This window comes from Zingiber officinale, chromosome 9A (assembly GCF_018446385.1).
Source record: "Zingiber officinale cultivar Zhangliang chromosome 9A, Zo_v1.1, whole genome shotgun sequence".
In the NCBI taxonomy this organism is placed as follows: domain Eukaryota; kingdom Viridiplantae; phylum Streptophyta; class Magnoliopsida; order Zingiberales; family Zingiberaceae; genus Zingiber; species Zingiber officinale.
In genome coordinates, this window is record NC_056002.1 from 23435756 (window position 1) to 23447375 (window position 11620).

General features: G+C 43.2%; 3 protein-coding genes across 5 annotated transcripts; all 3 read left to right on the forward strand.

The window, feature by feature from the left end:
• Positions 1 to 4566: 4566 nt before the first annotated feature.
• On the forward strand, positions 4567 to 4875 carry LOC122019090 (ethylene-responsive transcription factor 3-like). The gene has a single exon (XM_042576600.1). It carries the CDS (start codon positions 4567 to 4569, stop codon positions 4873 to 4875), a length of 309 nt encoding a protein of 102 aa, XP_042432534.1.
• A 50-nt stretch (positions 4876 to 4925) lies between these two features.
• On the forward strand, positions 4926 to 5615 carry LOC122021325 (60S acidic ribosomal protein P2B-like). 3 transcript variants are annotated; one of them, XM_042579445.1, is made up of 4 exons: positions 4926 to 5072; positions 5140 to 5276; positions 5328 to 5372; positions 5578 to 5615. In XM_042579445.1, exons 1-4 carry the CDS (start codon positions 4985 to 4987, stop codon positions 5602 to 5604), a joined length of 297 nt encoding a protein of 98 aa, XP_042435379.1. In that variant the 5' UTR covers positions 4926 to 4984; the 3' UTR covers positions 5605 to 5615. The 3 variants fall into 3 exon arrangements, with proteins under 3 accessions (XP_042435379.1, XP_042435377.1, XP_042435378.1); XM_042579443.1 differs by having other exon boundaries at positions 4926 to 5093; positions 5125 to 5372; XM_042579444.1 differs by having other exon boundaries at positions 5140 to 5372.
• A 2306-nt stretch (positions 5616 to 7921) lies between these two features.
• On the forward strand, positions 7922 to 8510 carry LOC122021755. The gene is made up of 3 exons (XM_042579907.1): positions 7922 to 8048; positions 8138 to 8316; positions 8411 to 8510. The coding sequence occupies exons 1-3, from the start codon at positions 7953 to 7955 to the stop codon at positions 8508 to 8510; spliced, it is 375 nt and encodes a 124-aa protein (XP_042435841.1). The 5' UTR covers positions 7922 to 7952.
• Positions 8511 to 11620: the final 3110 nt, after the last annotated feature.

The window sequence follows — 11620 nt, forward strand, 5'->3', positions numbered from 1 at the left end:
TTTTTAGTAATCTTGAAAAAAAAATGTTTGATAATTTTGTCAAAGGAGAGTAATTTGTTTTATTTATTGAGTTGGCCTGAGTTAATAATCTCAATATAAGAGAGAGTCTCTCCTCATATATTTATTCACAACTATAATACTTATGAAATAATATAAATCAACTAATATAACTTAAAACACCCGATATAAGATTAAAATCTCATTCATAATGGAGTCACTTTCCTCTCTACCTCTTTTATCCAACAAAGAACATCCAAAACAGCATATGCTAGAAAAAAAGATAATGCAAATTAAAGGATCACGAGTAAGGATTTAATGAGATTGAAATATAAAAAATTATGATATTTCAATTTGACTTACAACTCGAGTATATGTATGAATGTTAATTCGTATGAGATTAAAATTAAGAATTCTTAAGATGAGCATTAATTAAAACACTTGCACCGTGCCAAATGGCTATCACTGTCTAGATCATGAATTCCCCTTAGTTGAGAAGAGAGATTCATCTTAAGGGACCTACTTAGTGGCATAGAATTAACGTAAATACAAATAGAGATTGTAGATCAAATCCAAAACAAGGGCATCACACCCATTTTAAAACTCAAGAAAGGCGAAGGATCTCATTCATAAATTTATCATGTTGGTTAAACAACACCCATCATGATCAAGACTTTAGAAATGATATATATAATGATGCAATTTAAGTTTGCAGATAGATCTACAGTTGAAGCAATATATAAACAACTGAAGTGCCAATTCAGGTCACTAGCAATGCAGTATTGACCATCAAGTTTTGCTCCAAAGTTACCGAAAAATCAGAGTTTACAAACCAGTAACAATTTTGAAGATGCATCAGTAAACCACAGAGTTCCTCCAACTTGAAGATGCCTTCTTTCATTCATTAGATGGGGACATGAGAACACAAACTGTCAGTATCTGACGTTAGATAATTTATTACCGGAAATATTAGAGAAATTATAAAATTAAAATTACATAAAATTAATTTTAACTCTATTTAGATTACCTGAGTGGATAATCTCAGGTTGCTGGTGGGGATAGTTCTGCCAAGCTTCCGGTGGTCCGAGTTGCAGAATTAATGTGGTGAGTAGCAGAATCAAGAGTTGATCATTGATTCAGGAAGAAAATGCACTGAATAAGATACTGAGGTTTACGTTCAACGCAATTTCTTTGAAACAGATTCGTCCCACCTCCGGCTGTGCTTCTAGGTTCTCTCGGATTGTCTATTTCCCAGAATACAACGGCAAAACCACGTACACAACCGAGATGTTAGCGTCATTAATATCTTACGGAGTCACCATTAATGAGTTTAATATCACAATTAATATCGAGATGTTACGGAATTGTCATTAATTTTATATTAATATTTACATTACACTCTTGAGCGGATAGTAAAAAGAGATTCAGGTGGCAAAATATTGATTTATTCACTTGGGCAAATCTTGCCTCAACCGGTTCGGCATTCAATATGCGCAGGTTGTACTCGCACACGAATCAATTTTGGTTTAATACAATTCAGACTCTGGATTTGCAGTCACCCCTGCACACCCACGCGTGAAAGAGTCTCTCCCTATGCATATGTTTACAACATAAATGCACGTGCCGTAATTTAAATCAACAATAAAGCTAAGAGACTTCTAATGTGGGACTAACAATCCATGTCCAATAGAGTCTCTTCATCTCCACATCTTGATTCCATTCATATTTCCAACAATCCTCCACATGAATGGAATACATGGTATATGATAGCATTCAACAGTTGAGTCAAGTATAGAATAGGTAGGTTTTACCCTGATCCTGTCCGAACGCTGAATCAACGGACGCTGGGCACGTGGCGCTCTCCGAACTGCTGACGTGGATCTCCGACCGGTCGTACGGACCTCTGGTGAACCTGCAAGGAAGTCGGGCCGGGAAGGGGTTCCTGGCGACAACCCTCTGATGCTCAAGTCAGGCAAGTGGACAACAAAGAAGTGGCTCTCAATATCAGAGAATGCGTACCTCCGGTGAAATGTGAGCATACATACCGAGGCGAATACGTGCCCTCAGGCCATACCTCAATATGTGCTTGTCAGAAAAGCTTACCTGACACCATACTGCTACAGTCCGAGCACACCTCTGATGGGACAAAGGAACCCTCTGTCATAAGATCCTGCGTATGGCCTGGTCGTTGAACATAACCGCTGTCAGATGATGTTCCCTTGTCTTTTTGTCTCTTCTTACCCCATGCCGAGCGTTCGGCCAGTCGGCAGTCGGTCGGGTGCTCTGCTGACTGTTCACAGTATTGTTGTTTTCTGCCTCGGCCGAGCGGGCTTCCCGATCGGCCCGGCGACCCTGTTCCCCATGAGCGTCGGAGACCCGACTCCCCGTCAGGTTGTTTTTGATTCCGCTGAGACCCCGTTCGGCCAACCGGTCTCCCCTTCTCCGGTCGGTCGTTTGACCCTTTGACTTCCACGTGGCGTTGACTTCCCTCAGAGGGGGGGTCCCTGTTCTTACCACCGGATCACTTGCCTCCCCTGCAAGTCTAGTCGAAGGAGGCAATTAGTCCGACTGACTGGACGATTGTTTCACCGAGCGGCTCATCCAAGAACCTCCGCTCGGCCGATGTGGTGCTAACTACGGCCTCAGTCAACGCCACCATCCCTCGGATCTCCTCGGAATTCGTGCCAATCTCTGTCATTAAGGCCAAGCACGCGCTCTGTGCCTCGATAAGGCGCTTATTAAATGCTCTCCCGTGGTGGAATGTCACGTGGCATTGATGCCGTCATCGTATGGCGACGGCGTCGCAGGCGACGAGACCGAGGCGATTTGAAATGGACGGCCCGATGCGTGCTTTGGTTCTCGCGACCTGAATCCGACGGTGGAGGCCGCTCGAGCTCATCCCTATAAAGCCTTCGCTTTCTCCGCCTTCGCCGCATTTCTGCTCTCGCATGCCCAGAAGCTTCGGCGTTTTCAGTGCTCCGGCGACTCCGATTCTCCCTTTCCTGTGATCCCGCGTTCTTCGTCGATCCTCCTTCTTTTCTGTAAGGTTTTCCTTCTTTCTCTCTTTGTTTCTTGTGTTTTCTCTGCATTTCTTTCCCGAGTTTCGATCCTCGGGGCATCGTTTCGTTTGTTGTCTTCTTTCTCCTATCCTCTACCTTTCTTCGCCTTTTTTGATTTTGTCCGCTCGGACAATGGCTAGCTCTTCCCAGCCACAAGACCAAGCCCTCGGCCGATGGTATACCACCATGGAGTCGCGCTTCGATCGGCGCGACGCCGACATTCTGATAGATAGTTTTGACATCCCTTCTGACCTCGAAATTATCTTACCCACTCCCTCCGCTCGGCCACACAAACCGCCGCGCGGAGCCTTTTGTGTTTTCCGCGACCAGTTCACTGTCGGTCTGCGACTCCCCATTCATCCCTTCATCGTTGAAGTTTGCAACTTTTTCGACATTCCGCTCGGAAGCCTAGTCCCCAACACTTTCCGCCTTCTATGCGACGTTGTCGTCCTATTCAAAATCCATAACATTCCCCTCCGACCGGAGGTCTTCTACTATTTCTACTACCCTAAACAGTCCGAGTTGGGCACCTACATGTTCCAGGCTCGGCCCGGTTTAGTTTTCTTCAATAAACTACCCTCTTCCAATAAGCATTGGAAAGAATTTTACTTTTATATTCGCCTTCCCGAGCGGGCCCCCTTCCTAACGAAGTGGCAGATCGGACCACCAACCTCACAAGAGCTCAAAAGGTTCAAAACCCGACCGGACTATCTTCATGCCGCCAACATGATGGTCGTTCTGAGGTTTGACATCAACAAGTTCCTGCCTGAAGGGGTGATGTATATATTCGGTCTGAGTCCGATCAGGACCCCCCCTTTCGAGCCGCTTCGGTAAGAATTTTACTTTGTGAATTCATTTTAATTGCTAACTGATTTTCTCTTTTTTCCTTTGCAGCGAACATTGTCATGGAGTCGGTGATGGCTGGAATTTTGAAGAGGAAGGCGGCGGCTCTCGAAGCCGCGGCGGCCAAAGAGATGGAAGCGCTCGGCATCCAGCCAGTCGGCTCTAATGAGGGGGAGAGCGGGACAAATGTTGGGGAGTCGGCCGCTCAGGCTTCTCTCCCAGAGCCAGCGGCTGGCGCAACTCACTACAAGAAAAACCCTCATAGACATCAGTGGAACAACAACAGTTTTAAGCAAAAACCGATGTCTTTGAGTATTTTACACCGGTTTTTCCAAAAACCGGTGTCTATGAGCGCAGATTTTCGCTCATAGACATCGGTTTTTTTAGCCGATGTCTATGAGCGCCTTTTTTTCATTAATAGATACCGATTTTAACCGCGGTTTTTAAAACCGGTGTCTATGAACCAAAATTCTGGTGGACTTTCTTAGCGCCCTTTCTTTTTCTTTTGGGTTTCTCCTCGCCTTGGATGAAGCAACCAGCCAATTTATCTCCCCAATTTTGAACAATTCAACATGGCGAAATTAGCATGCCTCTTCCTTTGATCCCATTTCTCGCTCCCTCTTCCCCCTTCTTTTGTTCCTTTTCATTCCGTCGATCTGTTGGCCAGATGAAGAAAGGCCGAGTTCTGGTGGAGCCGGCGGCGGCAGTAGCGGAGACGCGGTTCCGCGGCGTGCGCAAGCGGCCGTGGGGGCGGTTCGCGGCCGAGATCAGGGACCCCTGGAAGAAGGTCAGGGTGTGGCTCGGAACCTTCGACTCGGCCGAGGCTGCCGCTCTGGCCTACGACTCCGCCGCTCGCGCGTTCCGTGGTTCCAAGGCCAAGACCAACTTTCCCCTCGCCGCCGCCGCTGCTGCGTCTCCCACCCCTACTCCTGCATTCCGCTGCTCTCCCTCCGCTGACCCAACCCTAGGGTTTTGATAAGATACAAATTGGAATTAAGCCGACCCACCTCATTCTACGCACTCATCATCGAGAGGTCCGAGACCTTACAACAGCGGCATCGTCGTCTGCAAATCTCGAAGCGAAGATGAAAATTGTGGCGGCTTATCTCCTAGCCGTCCTCGGCGGCAACCCCAACCCCTCCGCCGATGATATCATATCCATCCTTGAATCAGGTCAAACTCTCTTCCCTCTCATATTTATCTTGGTTTCATTTCGGTGATCCTTGTTTCTTGCTTGTAGTGGGAGCGGAGGTAGAGGATAAGAGGATCAACCACTTCCTCGCGGAAGTCAAGGGCAAGGACATAACGGAAGTCATCGCTGCCGGCCGGGAGAAGTTCGCTTCCGTGCCCTCCGGTGGCTCTGTGGCTGCCATCGGGGTCGCCGCCCCTGGTAGCGGCGGCGCGGGCAGCGCCCCAGCTGCAGAGGAGCCTAAGAAGGAGGAGAAGGTGGAGGAGAAGGAGGAATCCGACGAGGTGAAACTCCCTGTCTTTCCCTCCCGCAAATTTTCGTTTCCGACATAAATTTGTGGTTTTTTTTCTTTCTCGTTTCTCGTCGCCAAACAAACCCTCTGGATAATATAGATTGGCCAAAACACGTTTTTTTATGTAAATTTTATCTGATTTTATAGTTGCTTTTTTTAAATTGTTCGTTTCTCATTTTATGTTTTTCTTATTGCAGGATATGGGCTTTAGTTTGTTCGATTAATGGAGGTGGCTATAGCGTTAGATCCATGTTAGTTAATTTAATGTTCTGCTATCGTTATGATTTCAAAGTCAGACAAAGTAGAATTTACAAGTCTTTCTGCTTTCCATTTTGTTTTGTTATTCTTGAATCGGCTGCTTATGGGCTTTCTTACATGCTCACCATTTTATATATTTATGTCAGTGATTTCATTTGATCAAAATGCATATTAGCGGTATCTAATTAAATTGTTCTATCTGATCTTCTTTGATTTATGTTGAACTAGAAAACTTTGACTGTTGAGTTGGATCTATCATATATAAATAATATAGTAGTGAAATCTCTCTTAAGAACTGAATTCCACCCACGAAGAAGAAATGACTGAAGAACAATCAAGTTTATAGTTATTCCTTCAATCTTCTTTTAGATTATTTAATCTAAAGAGTTAACTACATGAAGGTAGAGGAAAAAACTAGGACAGTATGATGAGGTGCACCGAGAATATTCGTACTTTTTTTGGCAATTTTTGCCAAGGACTGCTGCCTAAGGATTCACTTGGCTTTCTATATTTTAGTTTAGTTGTTCAGGACCTTAGGTGAGTGTGATTATTAATTCAGCCTCTTGATGAATCTTGCTTAGTTGCTTTTATTGTTCCTCAAATACTTGTCTGATGCCCATATTTTTTAAGTTAGAATCGCTTCTTCCAATTGTATGGTTTGAATAATTTGTTTTTATATCTTCTCTTGTGTGTATTGATCCTTCACCAAGTTTGTGATATTACACAACCTTGTTAATTTTTTTTTTGCTATGATGGCTTGCAGTTTTTTACTTTGATTATTGAATTAGGAAATAAGGCAGTGTGAGTTTTTCAGCCCTGCAGTAAAGTAGAATGAATGTGATTTATTCAGTAGGTTGCTTGCCTAATTACTACTTGCCTATAGGAAAACTAAATCAGTGATTAAAGGTGATTAATCATCTCTAGTTTAAGCCATTTTGTTCTTCAAAGAAAGTATCTTTCTTCTAGTGCTCTGTCAAGCAAATGAAACATTTAATAAGAGTGTTGATGCAGGTATTGACAATGAGAAGGCAGTCAAGCTTTATGAAGTTCCACTCGTCAAATTCTTGGAGCAGAAATAGCCTTGTCATTTGGGTGGTAAGTTCCTTAAATCCAAAATTTTGTATGAACTTTTAATACACTAGGAAAAGCATACAAGAATCTCTAGCAACATAAGACTCCTTATCAAAGGTAACACCTAACTCCAGTTTATGGATGATAGGTGTAAATGCTCTTTGCCTAAATGATCGTATAGAGCCTAGGAATGTATCTTACTTGTTTCCTTTATTAATATCGTCACATCACATTATGCAGACTTATTTCTTTCGTCAGTTTGGAAAGTCGGTCGTACGGGTTGACTACCTTACCCTTCGTCAGGGTTTTATCTTGGTATGCTTGAAGTTTTAGAGACATTTTTATATTTGATATCTTGTTCATTAGTGATGTTGGCTTCATGAGTATAAAGGCCAGAGGTTAGACTCATGGAGTGTGATAATGCATGAGTATAGGATAAAACCTTTATTTGTTAGTTGTCTTTGGGCTTGCCATAGATTGCCATCTTAAATTAATACAAATGCATGCCTGCTTTACTTTGGGAGTGTTTCCAGATAAAATCTTGTCTTTCTAACTCGCTTAATTTATTCTTCATGGGGAAAAAAAAGGAAGAAGGAATCACTTTTGGTTTGGTTGTAATTGGGCTCTGAAGTTAATCACTTACATCTTATGATTACAGTTTCTCCTTTGAAGATAAAAACATTGCACTATAATCTTTATTTCTAAGAAATTTTTTAGTAGTACTTTAAATAAGTCTTCAGTATTTATAGTATGACTAGCATCATTTATTCTTCTAGCGACTACCAGTGTAGCCACTTCATATGATTTGCTAACTTAATATCTAAAGTGCTACTCAAATCTTTATTGAGTACAACTTGACAAACTAAGCACCATCAATGTCTATGCTCCATTATGTTCTAGCTTGATGGAGAGAAGTAGAATAAATAGTTATAGACTTCAATATTCATCCCAAATTACCTATCTGTTATTTTATGTATGGGATTTGTATCTGATGTAATTTTACTCTTGGTATTAATAATATAATTCCTTATTCTTAGCTGAGTTTCAATTGTTAGAGATGAGTAGCTTTTGTTGTTTGGTGCAGATGTTCAATACAGTTTATGTAAATACTAATTTGACGCGGTTGTTTCTTTCTTATTAGTTAGCATACCAAGTTTGTTAGCACCTAGCCCATGCCCTGTGCTTTTACTAGTCTTGCTTTTGCAAATCAAATTACTGGGTCTCTTGGTACAGTCAACTCTTAATGGTTCAACATCTAATCTTGCGGACTCCTCAGGCCGACCCTATACCACATTGTTTTCTGGCCAGTCTGCGGCAGTGCCTGGGTTCCATCCTTCTTGTTAGACATTCCTACATAAACTTTATTAACATATTCATGTGAAATTTTGCTTGTATGTGGAATTTTGATTACGGTTTGTAAAAAAATAGGTGGTCTTCAAGGATTGCATAATATTCATGGAAGCTTCAACCTGCCAAATGTGCCTGGTTCGCTTGCATCCAGAGAGGCCGCAATGGGTGTTGTACCATCAGATGGTGTTCAGCAACCAGGAGGAAGCATTCCTAGTGGACGGTTCTCATCAAACAATCTTTTGGTTGCATTATCTTAGGTCTGGCATGAGTTTATTTCCACATTACTTCACTGCATCATGTGGTCCTTTGAATGTGTTTTATAGTATTGATTCTAGATTTTTTTTCATGCAGATGCCTCATGGCTCTGGTGTCACAAATAGAGGGGGTATTAATGTTGTTGGAAATCATGCTTTTAGTAGTAGTAATATTAATGAAGTCACTGGGTCAATAACTAGTATTTCCTCAAGTTCAGCTTCTGGGAATCGTAGTTCTGTTCCTGGTTTGGGAGTTTCTCCGGTATTGGGTAATGTAGGGCCAAGACTTACAAGCTCTGTAGGCAACATTGTTGGCAATGGTAACATGGGAAGAAGCATCAGTTCTAGAGGATTATCTCTGCCTGGAGGATATTCAGGATACCAAGATGGCATCAAAGGTAGTACAATAAATAGTATATCTCTTCATCAGAGGTAGCTTTGTTCTTCTATGCTTCCTTCACTGGATTTGTTGTGTAGTCATATTTCTTTGTTCAACCATTATCATGCCTAGTAAGTTGTTGTATGATGCTGTCGGTTCTTATCAATCTGTACACTTGAATTAGAAGGAGCAAATTATCTATGTTATATTCTAAGTAGCATATACTAAGTGTCATATATGAAAGTTTTAGATTCTATGTAGGGGTGTCAATTCGGGTGGGTCGGGTCGGGTTGGGTCGAGTTGAGTTTTTTTTTTTTTTTTAACCAAACCCGAACCCGACCCGAACCCGAGTTCAACCCAAAACACCTAAACCCGAACCCGAACCCGACCAACCCGATCAACCCGAACCCGACCCATATAACCCGAAAATCCGATTCAAAACGACTTTTTTGGGCTATTTTCCCTATAATTCTTCACTTTTATCTCAATACTCCATCATTATCATACAAATATACATAAAAATATCTAAATTTTTAAAATAAAATTTGATTTAACCCCAAAAAAACTCACAAAACCCTATATTTAAGTCAACCCGAGTCAACCCGGGTCAACCCGACTCGACCCAACCTGAAAATTTTTTACTCTCCAACCCTCCAACCCGAACCCGACCCGAACCCGAAAATGCCCAACCCGAACCTGATTTTTTTCGGGTCGACTCGGGTTGGGTCGTCGGGTCGGGTTCATTTTTGACACCCCTAATTCTATGTTATATTCGTTATCTTCCACAGCAGCCTTTAAAAACTCAGTATTCTATTTTATTTGATACATGTACACATTTGTTTTAGTTATTTGACATATGGTGGATATATGTGTTTTTAGAGTTTACAAATCTCAAGTACTCCAGAGTTGAAATTGATGAAGTGCGGTTCGAGTGGGCTGAATGCATGCTAGATTACATTTGAAGTGCGATTCTACCTTGATGTGTTAAAAGAATGTTCTACCTTGATTTTGATATCTATTAGCTAGCTTTTGATGTAAAAAGAATGTTTGGGTATTTTATGGATATTGTTGTAAGAAGATTATTTATATAATTTGTGAATATTTGTGTATTTTATGGATATTATTGAATGAAGAATATTTGTATAATTTGTGAATATTTGTGTATTTTTTTTGTTATTGTCGGTTTTTCATTGTTTCGGAAATCAAATTGTGCTGTTAAAAAAATATACATATTACATCGGTTTTCCACCGCTGTAAAACCGGTGTTATTAACTAATATTACATCGGTCATTTACCGCTGCCAAAACTGGTGTTATTAACATACAATATTACATCGGTTTTACACCGTTGATGAAACAGTGTCGTTAAGTGATACTACACCGGTTAATAACCGATTCGAAGACCGGTGTCGTTAAGTGATACTACACCGGTTTTAACCCGATGTCTAAAATGGCAGACTTTTAACATCGGCTTCATAGACATCGGTCGAAAATGAAATAGACACCGGTGGAAAACCGATGTCTATGAAGGTTTTTGTTGTAGTGACTGCTAGTCGAGAGCCTTCCGCTTGGGAGGAGGGCTCGGCGCAAGAGGAAGAGCGCCCCCTCCGACAAAAAAGATGCCGGGCTGAAACGCCACTCCGCTCGGCTACTTCTGCGATCCATCCGTCCGAGCGGGTCACCGCCGCTTCTCGAGGCAAAGCGCCAGAGGTGGAGGCGATTTCGTCCGATCGGACGCCCTCCCAACTAGACGCGTCAGCGGACCCCCTTGAGGTCGTTCCGATCAGCGCCCTTCCACCTACTCCCCGCAAAGTCCATCGTTCAGCGATTTTATCCCAATTTTCTGCGCCGGCCTCCGATCCTTCCCCGGCGTCCGCCCAGACGACTCCCGGTCGTCGTCGCACCATCCGGGTCTCCTTGCATCTCCCCACCGAAGAATTAATGCCCGAAGTCGATCAGTCGACAACGCCCGAGCACTTGATCACCATGAAAGGGCCTTTAGCTGAAATGTGGGCCGACGCTCGGGCACGTGTCGCAATGATTCCTCTCAGCAACTTGGCCAATAGCCACATGCAGCAGGCTACTGGGGTAAGTGTGTTTTCTTCCGAGTTTTTTATGCATTCTTGTCGATCGGCCATTAACAACTTCTCTTTTCTTTTTTGTCAGAGATGGGTGGAGGAGATTGCTGTCTCCAACCGTCTGGCGATGGTGGATGAAGAATTGAGGAGATTGAAGGCTGCGGGCGGTCCGCCCGGCTCCCAAGGCCCTTCTTACTCTGAGCTACAGAAAGAGCTCAAGAAGGCCCAAAACTTGTTGGCGGTCGAGCAGAAGAAGACGGCTGATCAGGCCCACACTTTAGCCGAGATCGAGCAGCAAGTCAAGACGCTCAACCAAAAAATAAACCTGGCCACCACTCGGAAAAACACGATCATCTCCGATCTGGAGAAAAAGAATGTCGAGGCTCGGGGATTGGAGCAGAAAGTAAAGGAGTTGATGGAGCAACTGGCCAACGAGAAGATTGCCCGCTCGGATGAGGTGAAGAAGCTCGAAGCTGCTTTGCAAGAACATCAGGCGGACGCCGAAGCTTCCCGGACAGCTCTCAAAGAATACCAAGAGGCCGAGCCAAGTCGGGTCGCCGCCCTGAGACAGAATTACGTCCACTCGGCCGAATTTTCGGAGAAAGTTTGCGAGCGGATGTACATGGCCTTTGAACTTGCCATGAATGCCACGACAGAATATTTGAAGTCCAAAGGGCAACTTCCCGATTCCGCCGTCATCCCTGCTCAGGACCAGGCAACGCTCCTCAACAACATCCCGAAGGATCTCTACGAGTATTTGGAATAGAAAGTATATGTGCAATTCGGCCGCTCGGCCAAAGACTATCCTTTTTTTTTGTAATTTGGTCGCTCGGCCTTAGTTTCTTTAATAT

Excerpts from the sequence above, each read along its gene's own strand:
- LOC122019090 (XM_042576600.1), top strand. The coding sequence starts at position 4,567 with ATGAAGAAAGGCCGAGTTCTGGTGGAGCCGGCGGCGGCAGTAGCGGAG.
- LOC122021325 (XM_042579443.1), top strand. The coding sequence starts at position 4,985 with ATGAAAATTGTGGCGGCTTATCTCCTAGCCGTCCTCGGCGGCAACCCC. Across the intron at positions 5,094-5,124 it reads TCAAACTCTCTTCCCTCTCA|GTTTCTTGCTTGTAGTGGGA; the intron begins TATTTATCTTGG and ends TCGGTGATCCTT. Across the intron at positions 5,373-5,577 it reads AGAAGGAGGAATCCGACGAG|GATATGGGCTTTAGTTTGTT; the intron begins GTGAAACTCCCT and ends TTCTTATTGCAG.
- LOC122021755 (XM_042579907.1), top strand. The coding sequence starts at position 7,953 with ATGGTTCAACATCTAATCTTGCGGACTCCTCAGGCCGACCCTATACCA. Across the intron at positions 8,049-8,137 it reads GCCTGGGTTCCATCCTTCTT|GTGGTCTTCAAGGATTGCAT; the intron begins GTTAGACATTCC and ends GTAAAAAAATAG. Across the intron at positions 8,317-8,410 it reads TTTTGGTTGCATTATCTTAG|ATGCCTCATGGCTCTGGTGT; the intron begins GTCTGGCATGAG and ends TTTTTCATGCAG.